The sequence below is a fragment of the Anopheles arabiensis genome, chromosome 3 (genome assembly GCF_016920715.1).
Source record: "Anopheles arabiensis isolate DONGOLA chromosome 3, AaraD3, whole genome shotgun sequence".
Taxonomy (NCBI): Eukaryota; Metazoa; Arthropoda; class Insecta; order Diptera; family Culicidae; genus Anopheles; species Anopheles arabiensis.
Window position 1 is genome coordinate 79,468,206 of NC_053518.1, and position 21,121 is coordinate 79,489,326.

The 21,121-nt window shown below is 40.7% G+C and overlaps 2 protein-coding genes across 11 annotated transcripts in view; one reads left to right on the forward strand and one right to left on the reverse strand.

Moving 5' to 3' along the window:
• The first annotated feature begins 364 nt into the window (after positions 1 to 364).
• Positions 365 to 1,276, forward strand: LOC120904401 (vacuolar protein-sorting-associated protein 25). Its single transcript, XM_040314353.1, has 2 exons — positions 365 to 600; positions 680 to 1,276. Exons 1-2 carry the CDS (start codon positions 551 to 553, stop codon positions 1,149 to 1,151), a joined length of 522 nt encoding a protein of 173 aa, XP_040170287.1. The 5' UTR covers positions 365 to 550; the 3' UTR covers positions 1,152 to 1,276.
• Positions 1,277 to 1,841: 565 nt separating this feature from the next.
• The window catches only part of LOC120904394 (solute carrier family 12 member 4), a 152,348-nt gene continuing 133,068 nt past the window's right edge, over positions 1,842 to 21,121 (reverse strand). For 8 of the 10 annotated variants that reach the window (XM_040314342.1, XM_040314344.1, XM_040314336.1 and 5 more), the window contains 8 exons: positions 20,295 to 20,484; positions 19,997 to 20,212; positions 15,933 to 16,040; positions 14,918 to 14,977; positions 13,332 to 13,463; positions 13,059 to 13,225; positions 12,801 to 12,940; positions 1,842 to 11,113 (listed from right to left, as the gene is read on the reverse strand). In XM_040314342.1, coding sequence (XP_040170276.1) covers positions 11,022 to 11,113; positions 12,801 to 12,940; positions 13,059 to 13,225; positions 13,332 to 13,463; positions 14,918 to 14,977; positions 15,933 to 16,040; positions 19,997 to 20,212; positions 20,295 to 20,484 — 1,105 coding nt within the window. In that variant the 3' untranslated portion in view covers positions 1,842 to 11,021. The remainder of the gene's footprint in view (positions 11,114 to 12,800; positions 12,941 to 13,058; positions 13,226 to 13,331; positions 13,464 to 14,917; positions 14,978 to 15,932; positions 16,041 to 19,996; positions 20,213 to 20,294; positions 20,485 to 21,121) is intronic. The other 2 variants (XM_040314345.1, XM_040314343.1) reach the window with 1 other exon arrangement.

The following is a 21,121-nucleotide window of genomic DNA, read 5'->3' on the forward strand; positions in this document are numbered from 1 at the left end:
ATTTGAAATGAAGGAGCCCGTGGGGTCAATGAGGGGAAGTTAAAATTGGAATGGAATGGCTTAAAAACCCTCGAAACGCCTTTCCAAAACGATCGCTAGCGAGGGAAAATCGCACCGATTTGGAGCGTTGATGTGTTTAGACACGCTGGTTCAGCGATCGTAACTGACCGTTGCAAATTGAAACGCAACATTAAAGATTTTGCGCTTGACAAGATTTTTTAAGACCAAATCCAGCGATTTATGCCCTTTAATCATTTTTTTACATATTTTGTAGCGTATTTGTAACGTAAAATGTAAAATGGACACGATTTGATTGAACTTGTGGCATGCAAAATGATTGCGTTCCTTGGGCACCATCCGTCACAGCAGCTGTCAGTGGGCCTCCGCCGCGGCTGCCGCTGCGAGATGTAAACAAACAACAAACGATCGTTCGTTTGCTTTTCCTTTTAGTTTTAGTTTCGCGCACGAAAGAAAAACAGTCCTCGCCTGTTCGGAAGGGAAAGGCCTGGCACCACCACCAGCACCACCACTACCACCAACGGCAGACCGAATGGGTGCATTCCAGTGGCCATGGGAGTATTCGTTTCCACCATTTTTCACGTAAGAACACCATTCGCTTCCCACAAAGAAGTGCTCAATCTGTTCAAACGCCCTGTTTTTCTACACGATCCTCCATCAGAGTGCAAGTGCACGCCAAAACGAAGGAACAGCAGCTGGCCACCTGGAAGGAGCTGGTGCTAAACTATCAAAAGCATGAGGGCCAAGCGCTGCTAAACATTGCAGAAGACGCGCCCCCGTTCGTGAACCGGGAGCTTGCCCGCAAACTGTCGCCCGAGGCCCGGCTCTGGGTGATGGAGGAGCTGGCCAGGACGGGCCATGCCGCGACCGCCGACAAGCGCAAACAGCAGTGGGAAGTGTACTGGCACACGCTGGACGAGTGGAGCAACATCCTGTACGATTGGGCCGTTGCCAGCGGCACCACGAACACGGTCTGCACGCTGTACGAGCTGGTGGCGGGCGATAATACGGTCGGCGAAGAGTTTCACGGGCTGGACGAGGGCGTGCTGAAGAAGGCGCTGAAGCTGCTGGAGGGACGGGGCAAGTGTGAGCTGATAGCGTTCGACGATAATGAGGGGGTGAAGTTTTTCTAACACCTGTAACATGATACGAGTCGGTAAATACACGCTGGAAGGACGAGGAACTGGTCGGATGTTAACGGTTAAACCAAAAAAAGAAACGACCACACACATCAAATTCCAAATTTTATTAATCTTCATTCCCGTTTTTGTTTTGTTCGGTAGATGTTGTTGCACACTTTCAAACCGTTCTGGCTGCTGCGACCAACACCGTTCCCGCTTCCGCCCCCTGTTTGCCACTTCCTTTATTCACGGTATCCTGATAAGTTGAGCTCGATATCGGTTCTGCCTTTCGATGACCGAATGTGGGGTGGGGTGTGGGGGTGAGGGGAACGGAGTGGCGCTTTTCTTCTCTTCCTGTGGCCTCACGGTGGAGGTGGTTCTCGAGCCTTTTCCCGATGTTAACCAAACATTTGTCTACTTCATTTTCCACTTTCGCTTATGCCAAAGTTACTCCGCCTGTTTCTGACCATTCTTCGCATTTTTCCTTAGATAAAGGGTTGCGTTTTTTTGTTTGTTGGTTTTTGTTGGTACGATACGAGTTTTAGCTATGTGGTTTTTGGTTTGTTTCTTTATTTTTAAATGATTTGCATTTTGCAACACCGATTCTAGTAAACTGGTTTGTTTGTTTGTTTTGTTTTCTTCTTCACGAGAAATGCATCTGTGTGTGTATATGGTGTTATATTAAGTTTTGTCATTTACTTCTTTTTTTTTACTAACTCCATTTTTAACTTCTGTGTTGTTCCATTTGCGTTTGCGGTCTGTTTGTTACTTTCTTCTACAATTTTTATACTGTTTACTTGTTTTTTTTTTGTTTTTTTTCCTCGGTAAACAGTTCTACAAAGAATGAAGGAGATCTTGTTCGTGTTTCTCTGTGTTGCGTTTGCGCCCGCACTGCATCTTGTTTCAAGGTTGGAATGTGTCGTGTTCTAACTTTAGAAAAAAACAACGTACACGCAAGTAGAAATAGATTGTTATCGTGTGACACTACTACGCACGACTAATTTACTGTTTTAACTGTTTGTTTGTCTGTTTTTTTGTTCATATTATCTTTTCTGTTTTTTCAAGTACTATTTCTATAGTTTTTGCTTGTTTTGTTGTGCTTTTCTGCCTCTTCTATTTATTCGGTTACTCCATTCGCAGCCACTCCAATGACAACAATGATTGCATACGACAAAAGACTGATTTGTTTTATGTTTCTTTTTTTCCACTTTCTTTTGTATAGTTACAAAATCACACAGAAAGAATGGGGGGGCTTTTGGTTTGGATTTTTTTTCTTCTTCTCCATTTTTGTTTCTTAAACATTTTATACTAGAATCAACGGAAACAGAAAAAAAATCATTTCTTACATAAACGACCGTATGCAAACTGGTATTTAGATATTTTTTTGGTTGGGTTATTTCGAGTTTTACTTCCATTTCCGTGTTTGCCATTTCCGTACCGTACTAAAAAAGACGCAACGGAAAATAGAAAATAGTTTCTCAGTGGTGGTGGTGGTGGTGTTGGTGAAGTTTGTGGTGATAGTAATAGCATAGCCCTTCCCTATCGATGGGAGCCGCCTACCCATGGCACACGCGGGCCATCCGTTATCTTCGTAATAGTTGTAGTAGAAAAAATAAAATCTGCACAGCATTTCCCAATAAATATATCAAATCAATCAGTGTACAATCTCAATCGATACAATTACTTCATTATACATTATTCATAACAACAACAAAGTGCATGGCTAGGCTAGGCGTATTATTCGTAATATTAGTTAAATAATTATATCTCTGTTCATATATGCTACGCATTGATTCTGCTTCGCTTCCCCTTTTTTTCCACCAGCTTCCGGGAACCGGGAACAAGGTGTCAAACTCATCTTATGAGTAGTGAGGGGAAGGGAGAGAGAGTGGGGAGAGTTTTTCGCGCGGAAGTTTTTTTCTGCTGGAACTATTCCTTGTTTTTGTTTTAAATATAATAATTTCCTATTCACTTTTCAAGTTAGACTCGATGATAATAACAATTATACAACTACGCATGAAGTCTGGTGTGTGAGTTTATTTTTGTTTTGTATCGTTACTGAAGGTCTTCGCTTTGCATTTTAGCTCAGGTTTGGTTTCCATGTTTTTTTTTTGATTACCGGTTTCTTTAATGTAATTTAAAGAACTGAATACGCTACAAATCGTTTGGTGATGGTGGAACAAAACTAAGACAAAAGAGCAAAACGAAACGGTACAAAGCGGACAAATAAATTAGAGAAAAGGTGAAACAAATGTCCATCCATTTCAATAGGGTTTCTCGCTTCAATTTTCATGTTTTGCGATATGGGCGCTGTTTGGCAAATATGGGGGCCGATACTGCTTTCTGCTACTGTAGCTGCACGCGACTACACACCCTACACACTGGTCAGCTACTGGTCTTACCTAGGTGCAACTAGAACGGTACTCTTGCTGCTCTAACATTGAGATGTAAGTAGAAAGAACGCGCTACTAGACACCGCGTTTGTTTGCTGTTTGTTTGTCGCCCCTCTAACATGTGATTGTACAGCCAACAATGTACTTTTGTAGCTCGTTCGTATCGAGAGGGAATTAAGTTGCTGCTCTTTTCCTCTTCTACCAGAAGCGTCTGTGTTCCAAATTGGCGAATTGTTTTGTTTTGTTATTTAGAAAAGCATTTTTTCTTGAAATGAGTCGCAGAAACCGAGTTACAAAATCGGCAGTGATTTGGCCACAACATTCACTACTATACGTGCGGGGTGAGGGGATAGGCAGGTGGCAAAAACAAAACCTACAGTGCAATAGGAAAAAAACGCATTGCATTAAAATTTTTAATGGAAAAAACTAACAAGAAAGTTATAAAGCTTAGATAGGAAAACTTAAAAGTAAGGTGAAAAACATAAAAGAATGTGTATGCAACACAAAGCATAAGAGAAAATAGCAATACGAACAAGCATTTCACAAAACCACAAGCGAAGAAAGTATCATTCAATGGACGCTCCCTTTTGTAATGCCGGGGGGAAAGGCGGGACGGACGCTATCCGTCCCACGATTTGAACATCGAACTCTTTGCTCCGTTTCTAATTGTGTTTCAGGGCGCGTACACGCTTTGTCGGCATTATTTTCCTTCGCATCTTTCCTTCTCTTTCTTGCTCTCTTTCTTTGTATCTTTCAATACACGCTGTTTCTGTCGCTTGCCTTTCCTTACTTTGGTTTGTTCTGATGTTTTGTTCGGTATGCTCAACATCTGTCGGCGCGCGTTCTAAAACCTACTACTATAATTTGACTTTATCATTTTCACCATTTTCTTTTGTTGTTTTGTTGTAGTTTTGTGTCTGTGTCTGTGTGCTCTAAGGAGAGAGTGCAAGTTAGTTTCGGCCATATATAATTAGCGGGTTCGCTTCCTTTTCGGTTTGTTTTTCTTTCTTATTTTTACCTTTAATGTTTGTTTTGGTAAGAGCAGTAATTGCTAGCACTACTACTTGCTTAATATCAGCCCATCGATGTTGCTTAATATCAGCTAAGCATAGACTCGCATGCGGCAGAAGACTTCTCTTTCCCTTTTATCCATCTGTTTCTTTTGATTCATTTCTTCTATCTTCCTTTTTCTCTTTCCTCGTCTTTGTTCATTAAATCATTGTGTTTCTTTTGTTTTGCTTCTTCTTCTTCTTCTTCTTCTTCTTCTTCTTCTTCTTCTTCTTCTTCTTCTTCTTCTTCTTCTTCTTCTTCTTCTTCTTCTTCTTCTTCTTCTTCTTCTTCTTCTTCGTCTTCTTCTTCTTATTTTTCTTCGTCTTCTTCTTCTTTTTCTTCTTCTAGTTCACGTGCTTTTGCATTCGCATCGGTCAACGTTTTAACTATGAGTTATTGCTTTAAGAGATTTCGTACAGTTTCTTATGTTGTAGTTTTTTTCTTGTGTTTTTCTATGTCATACTTTTACCAGTGTTTGTGTGTGTGTGTATGTTTGTTCGGGAAAAAGAGTTTATTGTTTCGCTCGGTTCGCTGACTCGAAATGAAATAAAAAGGTTGGTGTTAAACGCTGATTAGTACCGGGGGCGACATATAGCTTCAACCCCAAATTTGTCAGCAAAAATGCCATAAAATGCCGTTCCGCTGCTGCCAATCAACAGTTCACACCTTCCCACCTGTGATAGATGCAAGCAATAGATGGGCGAGACGGGGGACTGATCCTTCACTTTCGTTATATAGTGGATACAGTTGGTGGTTAAAAGTCGGGGCTGTTGTGTGTGTACCTTTTATGTAGGTTAGCCTCCGTTTTTTGTTGTTTTGTTTTGGGTTTCAATTGCAAACTTGGATAAGGATTGTATGAGTGTGTTTGTGTGGAGTTTTGTTTTGTCTCATTATAAAAACGGGTATTAAAGAGATAGAGAGAGAGAGCGAGATAGAGCGCTTTTTGCTTCGAGTAATTGTTAAATGTGGTTAGATAGAAAGGGATGGTAGGATAAATAGTTGCGAATGGCACGCCAATCGTCCCCGTTCGTCGGCCATTTGTTCGGCTCTGCCTAGTGGGGGGGTTTTTCGTTACAAATAGTCAAGAAAAAACAACGATACAATTCGCAAAATCGAGTGTAATATACTCTCGAGAGGGTGAAATGTGTTTGTATGTGAGGAGGAAATGGGTTAATGGAATGCGTTGCAGATTTAGCCCAAAGTTTCCACCTTCATCTTGTGTGTTTGTGTGTAATTGTCGTGTTTGTAGCGTACCTGTTTGTGTATGTTTGTTTGTTTAATTTTCTAATTTGTTTGATTCATATTTTCTTCTCTGCTGTTTTTTTTTATCTTTCTTCGAACATCTCTAGCCTCATTGGGTAAGTGGGTTTGCTGAAATGGATAGACTCTAGACACATTAACCTATATGTATATATATATGTATATGTATGTATAATATTAAATAGCACTTCTTCGCCACACACACTTCAACCAATCTACACGATCGATTGTTATTAGTTTTTGTGTTTTGTTTTGTGTGTGTGTTTTCCTTACCACTCTACACACTAGGCTACCACGTTTCTTACCTTTTTATGTGTGAACTTTGCGTTACTTTCCACTTTTCCTTTCCATTTTCTTTACTCTGCTCCTGTTCTGTGGCTCTCGGCTCGCCGCTCTAGACTTTATAATTTGATTTAAATGGTTTTGTTCTTTTGTTTCACAGTAAATGAGCTATAAACTGTTCCATCCGGCACGTACGCAGCGGGTCGTGATAGGCTTGCCGTTTTCGGGGTTAAGAAATTAGCTGCTGCTTCTTAAGTGCTTTCGTTTCATTTGTTTCCCCTTTCCAATCAAACTAAGCAAAAAAAAGGTGTTTGATCTTCCGTTGGGAGCATTCTTCTTTTGCTCTTAAAACGTTTCTTCAAGCAATTGGCGAATTTCCTTCGAACCCTTCAACAACGCACCACTCGGCCAGCACGTTTGCACGGTAGGAATAGTTTGGATTTTTTTTTGTTAGTTTTTTTGTTGTTGTTGTGTCCCTCCCTCTCTTGTCCCTCCTTTTGCCAGTTTCTCCTTTGTTAAGTAGTCGCTTGCTTATCTTTTCTACTATACACTTTTGTTTCTTCGTGATTGCCTGTTCGGGGATATTATGTTCCGTGCGTCCTGTCGTGAAGCGAACAGACGGCGCTGCGACGACAGGATCGTTTCTGTACGTTTTGTGACTGTATGTGTGACTCTAGAGAAAGAGTGTGTGAGAGAGAGAGGGTAAAATTTACTACTACCTGGGCTAGTATTAATGTAAACAGTTACAATTATCTAAAAAAACGGGAGCAATGTTTTTCTGTGTGCTTTGCTTTCGTAAGTTTTGTTCTGTTTTTCATTAACCATTTTGCGTGTTTGAGTTTTGTTTTTGGCTCCCTAACGCACGCAACATTATTACTTCTCGTTACTAGGGGGGTTTTCTTACTTCTTACATATTAGATAAAGGTCATTTTCGTCGCTTGCCCATCACACTCCGTTTTCACCTTACCGAACCATTCGTTTTTCTTTGTATGTCCTGTGCCTTTTCCAATTTCCCAAGGAATGTCCTTGGTAATTCGAACACACACTCTCTCTCATTTGACTCACTTTACCCTTCAACACCGCTCTCCTGCTCCGAAAATGAACCTATGCAATAAAATTATGTTAATTTCATGAGTGTGTCCTTGCCCTTCCTCTGTCACACTATCGCACGATCGTTACAATCGCACAACAGTGCGGGAAGAGTTTTTTTTTGTTTGTTTAAATTTAGTTATAGAAGTAATCAATTTCATAGAATTACAATCTACTACGGTACAGCCTACAGGGGGGGGGGGGGGGGGGAACTTATATACTTTTGTCATTTGCTTAAAAGAGATTATAGAAAAAACAAATACGAAGAAAAAAGATACAAATATGAAAAATTTAAAAATGAAATTAAAAAGACAATGAAGAAACAATAAAACACAAAAGAAAGATAAAATCGATCGAGAAAAAAGAAGAAAAAGTAAAACAAACACAAATCAAACAAAAAAAAAAATGCTAATAAGAGTATCACGAATAAATCTAAAAGGAAAAGTCTAAACCCGTTTGCTTGTACCGTTTCAATTTTACTACTGCTATCCATTAATCACTTCTAATAGTTGTTATCTTAATGCTTAATTACTGTACGTTCTTTTGTTTGTTTGGGTCGTTTTGTTTGTTTGACCATTTCGCTTCTGCTGCAGCCATCAGCCATACCAGCAAGTAAGTATCCTAGAGATCGTACAATGTATGCATATGCTCTTTATGGTGTGTGAGTGTGTATATGAAAGTTAAAGAAGTTTTCAACTTTTGTATATTATTGTTGTTCTGCTGTTGTTCTCGAATGTTTTGCTTGTCCGGTTTTGCTGGTTTTGCTTTCAGAGTCGATCGATGCCCCACGCCGATGTCTTACAACTACATGCGTTACTGTTTATATCATTATAAGTATGCTTTCTGTTGTTTGTTTGTTTTGTTTTGTTTGTAATATATTCGCAAAACGTGGTAAATGTTAAGTGTTGTAATTTGTTGCCCACTAAGCCCACCGCCATTTGACATTTGTTTGTTTTTTTTTGTGTTTTGTTTGTTTGTTCATCATGGTGGGAGATTTGGCTGTTTTTCTTTCTACTCCTTCCTTTACGCTTTCGCTTCGTTTTGTGTTCTCTTCCTTCCACAACACACACATAACACGCACGCGTACTTGTTCATGTTTCTGTTTTTTTATACCTACTTCCATAATGTATGGTATATATGTACGTAATAAACGGAGACACAAAAAATCAACATAAAAACACAGTCTTAAATATGTTAATATCATTTCTTTGTTTGTTTTGTTGTTATTGTTTAGTAAATGTCGCGTTTGAAGGGCTCCACACGTACTCATCGATCGACCGTTTTGTGTTTCTTTTTCCCTTTTTGTGTTACGCTGCTGTGCTGTGAGCTTCAATGCTTTATACTTTTATATTGTGTTTACGGTGTTGCGTGTTACGCCACGACGTGTCTACTTGCTAATAAATCTATGGTACGCAAAAGACTGCATTTTATCATGTTTTTTTTGTTTTTTTTTTCCGTTTCAGCTTTGCCAATGAAGGTGAGTGAAGGTTCGTTCGTTGGTTGAACGGTAGTAGTAGACTTGGTTGTACTCCTTTTACTTGTTTGCTTTGCTTCTTCTCTCAGTACTATTCGTTCTGTATATGTGTGTGTATGTGTGTGCGAGTTTGTTGTTGTTTTGTTGTAGTACGTGGGTTTGTTATAGTAGGCCGAGGAATTTTGGTATGTCATTCACTCACCGATTAAATCCGTTTTGTTTTATTTATTTTTTTAATGTACGCTTCATGTGTCCATTTGCTACAGTAAAGAAATAGACATTGAAATAGATAAATAAATGGATGCAAAAATGATAAAGTATTACGGAAAACAAAACCAAAAACCAAAAACACTCACTTACCTGAGAAGTAAACTATTAAAATATACATTTCTTTCGTATAAAACAAAGAAAAACAAAAGCACAATCCGTTTCACAATCGATAAACCGCTCCGATTACTGCGATTAAGTGAAAGTAAATCTATAACTCATTCAGTGATAAAAACAACAAAAAAGAAAACAAAAAAACATAAAAATAAAAGCTAAAAAATCGAACAAATTACTTAGTTTTTAGTAAAGCAGACAACTAAACGGCGCAACGAAAACACAAATACACTGGGACGGAAAAAAATCGAATCAATAGGCTGGCATCCGCTGGTTGGTGTGGAGGGAGACATTAGTCAACACCTCCACGGGGTTACCTAATTCGCCCTGTTTCGTTTGCATCTTCGCTTTTCCGCCAGTTTTTTGTTTTTTTTTGTTGGCAAAGTCTTTCTGTTTTGGTATCGAGTTTTGGAAATATTAGCTCTGCGTATTTAGGTGTGTGTGTGTTGTGTTGTGTTACGGTGTACTTCGTACTTCTTTTTTTGTTGCACTGCTCTTCTTTGTTTTTCCTTCCTTCTTTATATCTTTCATTCAAATACTTTTGTTTTCCATGTCCGCGCGTTGCGTTTGGTTCGAGTTGTTAACAGACTATAGGCACGTAAGAGTTCTACTATACTGCAACAGTTTGGGGTGTTTTTTTGTTGTGTTTACCTTGTTCGGGAGGGACGTTGGGATACACACAGAAACAATGCAACGCATCACATTCTCACCACTGTCTATTGCTTGTGTGGGAAATTTAAACTGACCAGTTGTCTCCAGTTGTGTGTGGCGAGAGCGCTTCCGTCAGCCCCATCCTCTCCCGCGCAGAGCTTAATACAGTTAAATGTTGTGTTGAACTTATCACATCGAATTTACCGGGTTCGGGGGAAGTCAGGCATGGGATGCAATCGGATGCCTTGTCATGTAATGCACAGCAGGGCGCTTTTAGTGTGTGTGTGTGTGTGTGTGTGTGTGTGTGTGTGTGTGTGTGTGTGTGTGTGTGTGTGTGTGTGTGTGTTTCCTGGAGAGGAGGGGTTTGTACTTTGTACCGGCCACAGCACATCCGTTTTCGAACTGTATTCGTATTCGACAGATTCGGTAAACGATCGAGCTATCGATACGCCAGTGCCTTGTTGTGTGTGTTTGTTTTAATGGGACGGGGAATGATTGGAGCTAATTGGAAATTAAAACATAAAGACTTTAATGAAAAACAAATTGTTGGGGATCTCTATGCGCTCTTCTGTCCACATACGATTTCGGTGGTTTTGAATGCGACGATGCTCTCGTGACTAAAACTAGCAAATTCAACGTACACAACACAAACACCGACGATCGGGGTTACTTTCAGCTTTTCGGCATAAATACACACACACACACACACATTTTCGTATCCCCCTTCCATGCCCTCCCCACCCCAAGCACCCCAGCACTCAACACCAGTAGTGTAAAAAGATAGAGCCGTTTCAATGGCACAAAACCCGAACCGCACACGACACTTAATAACGCCTTAACATACTACGGGTTTTCTTCTATTCGAAAAGCTAGCCTTAATTGTGGGCGATCTCCCAGACACCCATCGATTTGATCGAGCTTGTTTTTTTCCTTCCTCTTTTTGGTTTCGGTTTCGAGAGCTGCTTCCATTACGTTGTGTATGTCTGTGTGTTTGTTTGTGTATGTTGGTACATTCGCGTATTCATTGGGAGATGGGAAGAAGGGCGTTTACATTCTTACAGCTAAAATACGATGGCCTCGATGGATGAGTTCGTAATATCGGTTACGCACAGACCCGCCCTCCCCCCCTCGAAACGTGTCCTTGCGGAAAGCGGGCTGGAAAACTGGACGAAGCGTTTGCTGCCCGTTGTTGTTGTTGATGTTGTTGTTGTTGTTGGCGAGATGTGTGTGTGTGTGTCACTCTCACACATATTCAGCCATACGTACAATCAGTGTGGTTTTGTCGGCAGGCGCGATAGCGATTTAAGAGTAGATCGTGATGACTTCCCGTCCGCCGCCTCGCACCATCAGCACACGCTCGAGACCTTCGGTAAGAACCTCCAGGAATTCCATATCTGTGGTTTGGGGTGCCATGAGTTAAGGATGGACACGATTTTGACAGTTTGCAGTATATTGGAATTTAAATGGAAATGTAGGATTTGGTTCGTTGATAGTCATAGTTAGTAAGGAAGTTTATCAGTCATTTTTTTTGTTTCATTTCACTGCTTCAAGAGAATACTACTGTAGAATGATTCGCCTGAGTCCGTGTCAGTTGGATGATAAACATTGTCATTCACCGCGTGCAAGATGTTAATCAACATCAATCTGATATTTCATTTCCATCATGATAATTTTGAATTTCTTCAGCATGATTTTCAATACGACTCAAGCTGGAATGAGATTGACAGTTCTTTGTTATGTGTTGAAACTGAAGTTTCATTTTGAAGCAAATATCCCATTTGACAGCTGTTGAAAAACATCTTGGAAGCGGTGAATAACAATGTTTACATTCGAAACTGACTTGGAAAACCCTGTATTGTGTTTCGAAGATATACAGGTATTTTTCCGAGTCAATTTCCAATGTTAACAACATTTTTCATTGCTTACAAGATGTTTTTCAACAGTTATTTCATATTGCATTGACATCACAATACAATTTCAGTTCTTACACATGATTTTCAACACACCACATGGAACTGTCAAACTCAATCGAGATTGAGGCGTGTTGAAAATGATGCGAAAGAACTGAAATAATATTCTGATGCAAAATACATCAATTGACGGCTGTTGAAAAACATGTGGCAATCAATAAAAAAATATTGTAGACATTGAAAATCGACACGGAACACCCTGTGTTCAGGCACAGGCACGGAAGCCCTGTCAGTTGGGTCATTTTTAACGAGACACGAAGTTTATTCATTAAGTTTAAAGCTTACGGGCACGATCGATTAGTTTATAAGTATAAATGAATTCCGTGAAATAAACTCTCTTCTAATTGTGCGATACGAGAAACAACACTCGGTAATTATTAAAAGCTAGAAAAATTATTAAAAGCTTTAAAACTGCTCAAGTAAATAACCTGAAGATCATTACGTCGAGCAAAAAAGGTTCGTCTGCATATAACCAATCAACAAGTTTTAGTAGTTTTATACAAGGTTTTCCTAAGCCGGTCTCGTAGTACAGCCGTCAACTCGTAAAACTAAACAACATGCCCGTCATGGGTTCAATCCCCAAATAGACCGTGCCGCCATACGTAGGACTGACTATCCTGCTGTGGGGGGGTAATCCAAAAGTCACTGAAAGCCAACCCCACAAGTGGTACAGGCAGGCCTTGACCGACAATGGTTGTTGAGCCAAAGAAGAAAGAAGAAGAAGAAGATACAAGGTTTTCCAATTTAAACATTGTTATTCACCGCATCCAAGATGTTTTTCAACAGCTGTCAAATGGTTTATTTGTTGCAAAATGAAATTTCAGTTTCAACACATGATTTTCAACACATAACAAAGAACTATCAATCTCAATCCAGCTTGAGTCGTGTTGAAAATCATACTTAAACAATTAAATAAATATCAGATTGAAGTGGATTAACATGTTGCACGCGCTGAATAACAATGTTTACATTCGAAAGTGACTTGGAAAACCTTGTTATGGCATGTCAACGGTCTTAAGTAGCATGAAAAATGTCCACGTAGCATGTCCAATTAATAGAGATTTGAGGGAAATAACAAAACTTGAAATAACAAATTTGCAAAAAAGGATACAGTTGCTTTCCCGCTCCATGTACGTTTCCTTCGGTGGGCCGGGCAGATTGAGTATGACCAGTTGAGCATCGTGCGATTTGTTCACTATAACCTCGTTCAGTTTCACAGCCGTGTGCATCCGTCTGACGTTGCCCTCGTCCCTGTTGCGTGTATGGTAGTACCGAGAAGAAAACAAAAAACCCGAACAGTACCGGTGAGCATATTTTGTGTACAACGAGTTTTTGACGCGCTACGGTACGCGGCCCAGCCGTCACTTACGGTTTGAAGGCAGACTTCACGTCGTCCGCCACCTTCGCTGCATCGCCGCCGGCCTTCTTATCCTTGACGGGCGAGACGGACACATTGTTGGCCAGCTTTTCGGCACCGGCCGCTTCCTTGTCGCTATCGGTGGCTTCTTTGGTGTCCTTGTCCTTTTCGGATTCAGTCTGGCAGAAGGGCGTAGAGGATAGCAAACATAAAAAACGAAAGGTTTGGTTAGAGCAGCCTGAAAAAAGGGGTAAAAGCGCCGTAAAATTGTTGCACCAGCTTTACCTCATTCTTTTCCTCCCGGTCGGCTTCCTCGCTTCCGGCCTCTTTGTTCTCGGATGGATCAGCGAACCGAACCTTGGACGCGGTCTTGGTATTGTTGTCATTGTGATGATGATGGTCAACGATGGCTTGTACCTAAAATACCCGGGGTTGTTTTTTGTTCCGCAGGAGAAAGGAAGGAAGAGATTATGCCGTCCCAGACAGGGGAGAGAAAAAGAGAACCAGTTGTCAAGTATTAGTCGCTTGTGGTGGAATTTTGTAAAGCCGAAGAGCGAAGAAAACAAGAATCTTCAATAGAAAATAATCAAAACCAAACTTAACAGCCTTTCTAAACCACAGATCGTTTGTTAACATCGTTTTGTATTGTAGGCACCATGTTTTGCTGCATCAATCACATGCATGTGTGGGTGGTAATTTTACGCGGCTTAAAAATCAACACAGATTAGAACCGGTTAGTCAAACAAAACGATCGACAGTTTAGAAAGTGAACAGTTTGCAGCAATAAAATTAGCACGATAAACAACGAACGAACAGCAAAATTGGAGGGGTGAAAAATTGCATACAAAACGCGCAAAATGCACACGCGGACACACTGACACGCACACTCATAAAATCGTAGCTCTATCAACGTGCTAGCAAGAAATTAGCAAAAGATTTATGTGCTGACGATGATCAATATTTGCGTCAAGGTATAATCATCACAGAGATGAAGGGAAATAATTGATGATGATGATGCAAATGCCGGTCTTTTAAAGAGCATTTCATGAGTGCATGTGCGTGTGAATTTACGTGTGGGCATGAACGGTTGCGATATTATGGTATGTTATAATGCACATCAAGTATGAATGGAGTGATTATTGTTCTAAATGAGTTGATGGTAATTTTGAATTTGTCCATTTATACCACATTGGAAATGAATACATGTTGATTTTTTAATGAAAAAAAAACAATCATTTCTTATTGACTGCTAATGTATGGATTCCGATTCGAATGGTAAACAGAAAACTGATTTGATTCATTTGTTCACACTAACTAACACCAATCGGAAAATGGACCGAGCAAGCAGAACAAACATGCTTTCTTCAGAGCGCGATCTTTTTGGTAGATGAGATGACGAGGAGATGAGATAAAAGTGAAAAAGGACTAGATTAAATAGACATTGAATGTTGCTGCATGAAGCGTTGAAAAAATCTCATAATATGATATTGTACAGGAGAATAATTGCTAGTGAGAATGAAATAAAAAAAAAATGCTAGAATGCTTTGCTGAATGACAGCTAAATGTGAAAAATGAACAGCAGAAGGCTATGAATGATTTTAAACTTAATAGACGATTATTTAAAGTACACAGCGCAAAGCAGCGAATGAAAACGAAACTGTCGAATAACAAACAATTAAACAACACTGGAAAGTTCTAGTTCTAGCCGGTAACAACAATAACAGTGGAGGGAAACAGAACAACTGCAGCAAGTCAACAGCAATCAAGGTCAGTGAACCGAAAGAAAGGTAACAAAATAGAATAAAAAATGGAAAGACAAAAAAAACAACACTATCGCTATTCGTCATCTGCATCACGCTCATCGTCATTACCAGCGGTGTTCGATCCTCTCCGTTAGCGGTGGCCTGAGTGAACTCCACCATGTTATCCACCTTGAGGGGTTTTTTGTTTATTATTGTTTATATGCACGCAAGAGTGTGAGTGTAAGGGATGGTTGTGGTTTTGTTTGTACAGTTTAAAGGGAGCGCGTGTGTGTGTTGTTTGTTTGTTTGTTTGAGTGTTTGGTTGTGATCAGACATCGGAACGGGTGTCGAATCGATTACGTTGGTTATCGTTTGGTGGGGCAGAGCGTTTACGAACGAAGCGAAACCCGAACCGTACGGTGTAAAGATAAATGTTTCAATTTTTGGTTAAAGGTGATTGCGTGGTTTTTAGTCGATCGAAGAGTAGATATAAGAAAGAGAGAAGAAAAAGAGGTTTGTTTAGTTTGAGTTTTTCCTGCACATTTACGCACAATTTTGCGGGGGGTTGGGTAGCAGACGCATGCAAAAGGGCGAGCTCGTTTTAATCTTTACGTATTGCAGGTAAATTGCGCACATAATTGGATATGGGTTTTTTTGGTACCTTTTTGAAAGCATTATTTGTTTCCATTTTTTTTGTTACGGTGTGTTGGAATCATTTTACCTAATTCCCAAAATTAATTATAAACCACTGGGCGCCTCCACCGGAAGGAAGTGCCTGGGTTGGCGGGCGACGCATAACAATCGTTCGCACACCGGCAGTGCCGTAACGGAATCGCCATCTTTTTTGTTCAATTTTGCAACTCTATAAACTTTGTTCATCGCTGGCTCAACGAATAGGTGGAGAGTTTTTATTTTCCTTCTTCCGTCGGTGTAATTCAACCCCACCACGACCCGAAGTATCGGTCACGTACGGCCATTTTTTTTTAGTTTCAGCGTAAAATATCAAGCAGTTGTATCCCGATTTTTTTTTCGCATCATTTTCCATCACCACCACCAGCACCACCCATTGGAATGGTGCACCATTGAAAGCAGTAAGGATGAAACCAGCACCGATTTTTCCCCTTTCCACCACCAAGTTACTTACCACGTTCTCCTTTTCGCGCTTGTTCAAACGAAGTTTTCTCAGCATCTGGTTGCGCTGCTCCATCATAAGCGTCCGCTCGTAGGTGTACGCCGAGATATCGCTATCCATCTGGTGGGAGATAGTGAAAAAGGGAAAAGAAAAGAAAAAAAAAATGAAGCAGACATGAAAATCGAGTCAAATCAGCTCAATTCCACACCAGACGGTGCTGGCGCCGGAGCATGCCATAAGCGAAATGTATATAATTTGCAATCTTCACAGTATTGCGTTTGATGATCGGAACGCGCGGCATCCCACGTCCGTCCGAACCGATGCATGTGAATTGTAATGAAAACATATTTTATACCGTTTTTCGATCGCTTGAACGATTCAAATGGGGTATGAAATCTGTTCGGGAGGTGTGTGTACTAAGGGTGTTTATGGTGTGCTGTCTGGGCATCTTATATGCAGACGTGCGAATAAGTGAAGGATGTGAGTAAAATTTAGCTCGTCATCAGTTTTGTGAAGAATCTTTCTAATACCCATATGGTAAATATGAAAAAGTGAATTTATATTTTTGGGTAGCATTTTATGATTGACTTTTCAACTGATATATTAAAATAACCTGCCTGTTGAAATGTTTAATCTTACGGTTTATCAAATGGAAGGGAATACTCAATAATGCTTAACATTTTGAAGGACATTGCCCCATTAAAACTGTAATAAACTCCAAACTCTTGAATATAGGATTTGGTGCCATGACCAGGATGAAGAAATTATTTCAATTTTCAAATGCGTTCCCGGTCTCTAAGTTACGATAAGTTACAGAAAGTTTATCAAATACATGAAAAGAAACTTACAAAACAATTCAAATAAGTCTTTTTTTACATGCTGCCTCTTGAAAATTCATTTGCTTTTTGCGTTCCCGGTCTCTAAACTGTATTGATCGGGCAAAAAGGTTACATACAACGTAAAAAAGGGTGCTATTCCATGCATTTACATTATACACATGTTTCCGAATGTGTTTTTGAATTGTGAAAAAGGTACCTTTTCATTCAGTTTCGCTATAAAAAAACCCCGTTTGACCTTAACCGGATACCATTTCCAAATTAATCTTCATACTCGTAGGCGGCCAGTTAGGGAAAGTAGGCAAAACACAGTAGAATGATTTAAAGGTGTACTAGTATATCTAAGGGATCTCGGACACACACACACATTAAAAAAAGGTCAAAATCAGTCCACGAACACGCCTGTGAAGTTTCCATCCGAATGATACGGAATGCGATGATTTACGGCAGGTGAGGCATTATTTATGAAAGCTTGTTTCACTTTTCCCGTGGCCCGGCCAGTAGCCCAGGCGTGTGCTAGTTTTACCGATTCAAAACACACATTCAGATGGGAAGCAGAAACTCAGCTCACCGCGCCGGATCACGGCCAAGGATCGGCTACAAGCTGCCCCAATGCTCTGACCGGATAAAAATACGCTTGGGCGCGTTTTAATCGTACCCGACACACAAACGCACACACTTTCTGCAGGCAGCGATGCGAAAGAAAAAAGTGGTCTCAGTAAAACAAGTCCAAGATGGGGTAGGGAAAGGATAGACAGCCAACAGGAATCGGCTGAAGCAAGAGGTCACGTACGTGAGTAAATACAAAAGAGTGAAACAAATAAATTATCTTTAAACAACGCTGGCAGTCAACCCTCTGTCTCTGTAGGGCACGGATCTACGAATTGGACACGGTTTGCCTACGGAGTACCGAGTCGACGTTTCGCGCAAAGCTACGAATCGATTTAAGGAAGCTTGCATAGAGCAAACAAATACACAAACAAGCAGAAACAAGCAGAAGAAGTACAGGAAAGCATTTGGCAAAGTAAAAATAACAACATTCAAAAGAATTGCTATGTCCTAAGTGAACCGGTTGCCCCTTTTCTGCGCAAAACAGCACACGATAGGGCAACAGCAGAAGGGAGCTATGAGGAGACGAGAAAACAGCAAAAGAAAAATAAGGAACAAAGTTGTTGCCACTCGCCATATTTGTGCGAAAAGTGTTGTGTGTGAGTGTATTTACAAAAGAACACGAACAACTCGACGCATTGTAGCGAATGAGATCGTACACAATGGGAGGAGAGAAAACTCAACACACAAGGGGGAAAGCCGTGAGCGGCAGCCGAGGCAGAAAATAATAATACAAACACGAATCGCTGCTGCTCAGGGGAGAGAAATCTTGCCCGAGCAGTAAAACAAACAACAGGACCGGTTCGGGCGGATACGCAAACGCTTCACCAAGGCATGGATTGTTGAGGTATCCTTTCCGTGCCCGGCACGGGAAAGCGCCATAAAGTATAGAGACATAAAACGTTTAAAGCGCCATTTCATAATGAAGCCGTTCGGAGGGCGAGAGAAGGTTTTAAGGTTCACCCCCCCCCGGCCCCGGGGGTGATTTGATTGCTTTGAATAAAGGGAAAACCACCGATTTCGGGCGGATGGATTTGTTTCCGGGTCGAACGATGTGTGAAGAATTGGGCACGGTTTGCGAATGTTGCTGTTTAACAGCGAGGGATAGCGAGGGGGGCTGGCAGGCATTTCAGAAATCGAAACCAAAGAGAAAGGGTTTACTCTAGAGAGGGTGCAACGGTTTCTCCAGATATGTGTTTATGATGCAAAGCAGCTGTTCGAGACATGATCGGTGGATGGAAGAAGGTTATTAATTTTTTAATAGCAAACGGCATATTGAGCTGTTTTCAGTTTCTAGATCCAATGCTCGTAACCTGGAGGCATAAAGAGTATACATTTGAAAGATTTTAAACCATAGGAATGTCTGCCATATGACTTTTGCTGACAGATGTACGAACTAAATAAGAGTAAGAAATAAGAAATTTCAGCCTGTCAGCTGTTTGCATTGTAAAGCAGTTCTCGAGCAGCTATCAAAGTGAGTACAATATACAGGTGGGCTTATCCCAAGGATTATGAATTTAGAAGGCTTATTTTTATCGCTTCTGCTTCTGAATGAAGATTTTAAGAATGTTTTGTGTACTCGTCAAGCTACCATCACCATGGTCTACATACACTTTGATTTCACTATCTTATATCTTTAATGCACCGTGGGATAAATGTAAACATCACCTTGTTTTTGCCATTTTTTCGAGCAGGTACTCGAATCAAATTCTAGCTTTGAGACTGAAATAATCTAGACTGAATATTGCAGGCCAGTTTTGTGTGTGGTTTTGCATGGAGTGTTTACATGATTTCATCCTCCAACTGTCAAACTCCATACAAAAAGCTGACTAGAATCGTGAAGGGCCTCAATGTTGGCACTTCATTAATTCCTTAATCTACATTAATCGTTTATAATTAGTATTTTTAAAAGCATCATGTCATAGAAGGTTGAAAAGGACATTTGTGAAACTTATTGTGGATTAAGTGAAACTTCTTGAGCGGAAGGCATTCACTTTACCTTGGGCAGATATTTTCTTCTCACAAGGTTTCATTGTATCTGAGACTGTTGGTACACTTACAGGGGGTTTCAAGTCACATTAGCATGTGTAAATCATTATTTATCGCCTGCAAGATGTTTTTCAACAGCTATCCTATGTCAATACAATGACATCACAATATAATTTCAATTTTTACACATGATTTTCAACATATAACAAAATCAAACACTCAATTCAACTTTGAACGTGTTGAAAATCATGTGAAAGAACTGAAATATCATTTTAATACAAGTACAACATTAGACAGTTGTTGAAAAAACCATCTCGCAAGTAATGAAAAATGTGGTCTACAAAGGAAATTGAATCGGAAAACCCTGTATTCGAGCTGGGACATGATAAATAATTATAAATGATCGGTAAAATTTTGAATGCATGCTTATAAAATTGCGTATTGTAAGCCGCAATAGTATAATATTGAATAACAAACTCCTTGTGTAAAATGACCGCTTTAATGTGCACAAGTCGTCAATTTTAAACAGTTTATGATCTCAATAACTAAGACAAACCAGCGACAAGTGTAGTAACAGTGGTTTCTAAATAATCAACAACACTTCGTTTTACATTTACACCATTTCCGGCGAGCTCGACTTACCATTTCAACGACCTCCACTTCCGCCTCGATACGCAGATGGTACAGGAACATCTTCAGATCCTTCTTTATCTGGATGGAGTTGTCCTCCATCTGGGCGACGGTGAAGATGCGCATCTTGCAGTTCTTCCACGAGCGGTGCTGCTTCAGCAGGAACGGCAGCAGCATCAGCAGCCCGCCGTCGTGCACGATCCACCAGATGTCAATGTTTCCAGCAATCTGCAGGGGTTTCGGAGAAAGAAAAGGGGTGACGCGTTAGCGGGCAGATGTACGGGCGTTAGAGGTGCAGCCACCACCCCACCTTATCGCCGATGGCCGGGAAGAAGTTGATGCCCTTCGGGACGAGCAGCGCCATCCGGGCGGCACTAACGTGGCGCACCGTTTGCAGGAACACGTGCCAGGTGCGATCGTCCTCGCTCTGACGCCAACCGTACGGCCAGCCGATGATGACCGTGTTCGGCTTCATGCCACCGAGCCCAATGGTTTGCACGCTGTGGTTTATGTTGTTGTTTTTTTTTGTTGCACCAAGTAAAAGATAAGAAAATGCCAATGATCCACCGAGTCTTATAAATAAATCATGTGCAATGTTTGTGTGCGGGGGCAAGTGTGAGTTGATTCGGAAAAGCACTCGTATCGTGTGGCGCAAGGAATCGTAATCAAGCAAACACCCCATCAGGACGGGGTTGTTTATCGTGCAGTAGTTTCGCTCGTAGAATATTCATTTCATCATTAGCTTTAATGCGCACCGGGATACGTTTTAACGTTCAAGCAGTCATAAATAAGTTAAAGAAAGCAATCGCCCAGCAGACATCCAGTCAGCAGTATTGCTATGTATATCTCCAAAGTGAAAGCCTTCCTGTCATCCAAAAGTTTATCATCCATTTGCCGATAAATGCTTACACTAAATCCTATCATTCCTATCATCATTGGAGTGTTAATTAACATCCATTGACTGTTGCACCTCCCTCCGCAGCCGGGGGAGAACTGAGACATTGATTTAAAATGTATTAATTTCATTTCCAAGCACCCCGATGCACCCGGCCTGATAACAGCGAGCCTTTCTTCTGGCAAGGGTTCAGAAACCGATTATTCAACCACACAAAGGTGAACCAGTAGAGGTCCGTTTCA

Excerpts from the sequence above, each read along its gene's own strand:
- LOC120904401 (XM_040314353.1), top strand. The coding sequence starts at position 551 with ATGGGTGCATTCCAGTGGCCATGGGAGTATTCGTTTCCACCATTTTTC. Across the intron at positions 601-679 it reads TCGTTTCCACCATTTTTCAC|AGTGCAAGTGCACGCCAAAA; the intron begins GTAAGAACACCA and ends ATCCTCCATCAG.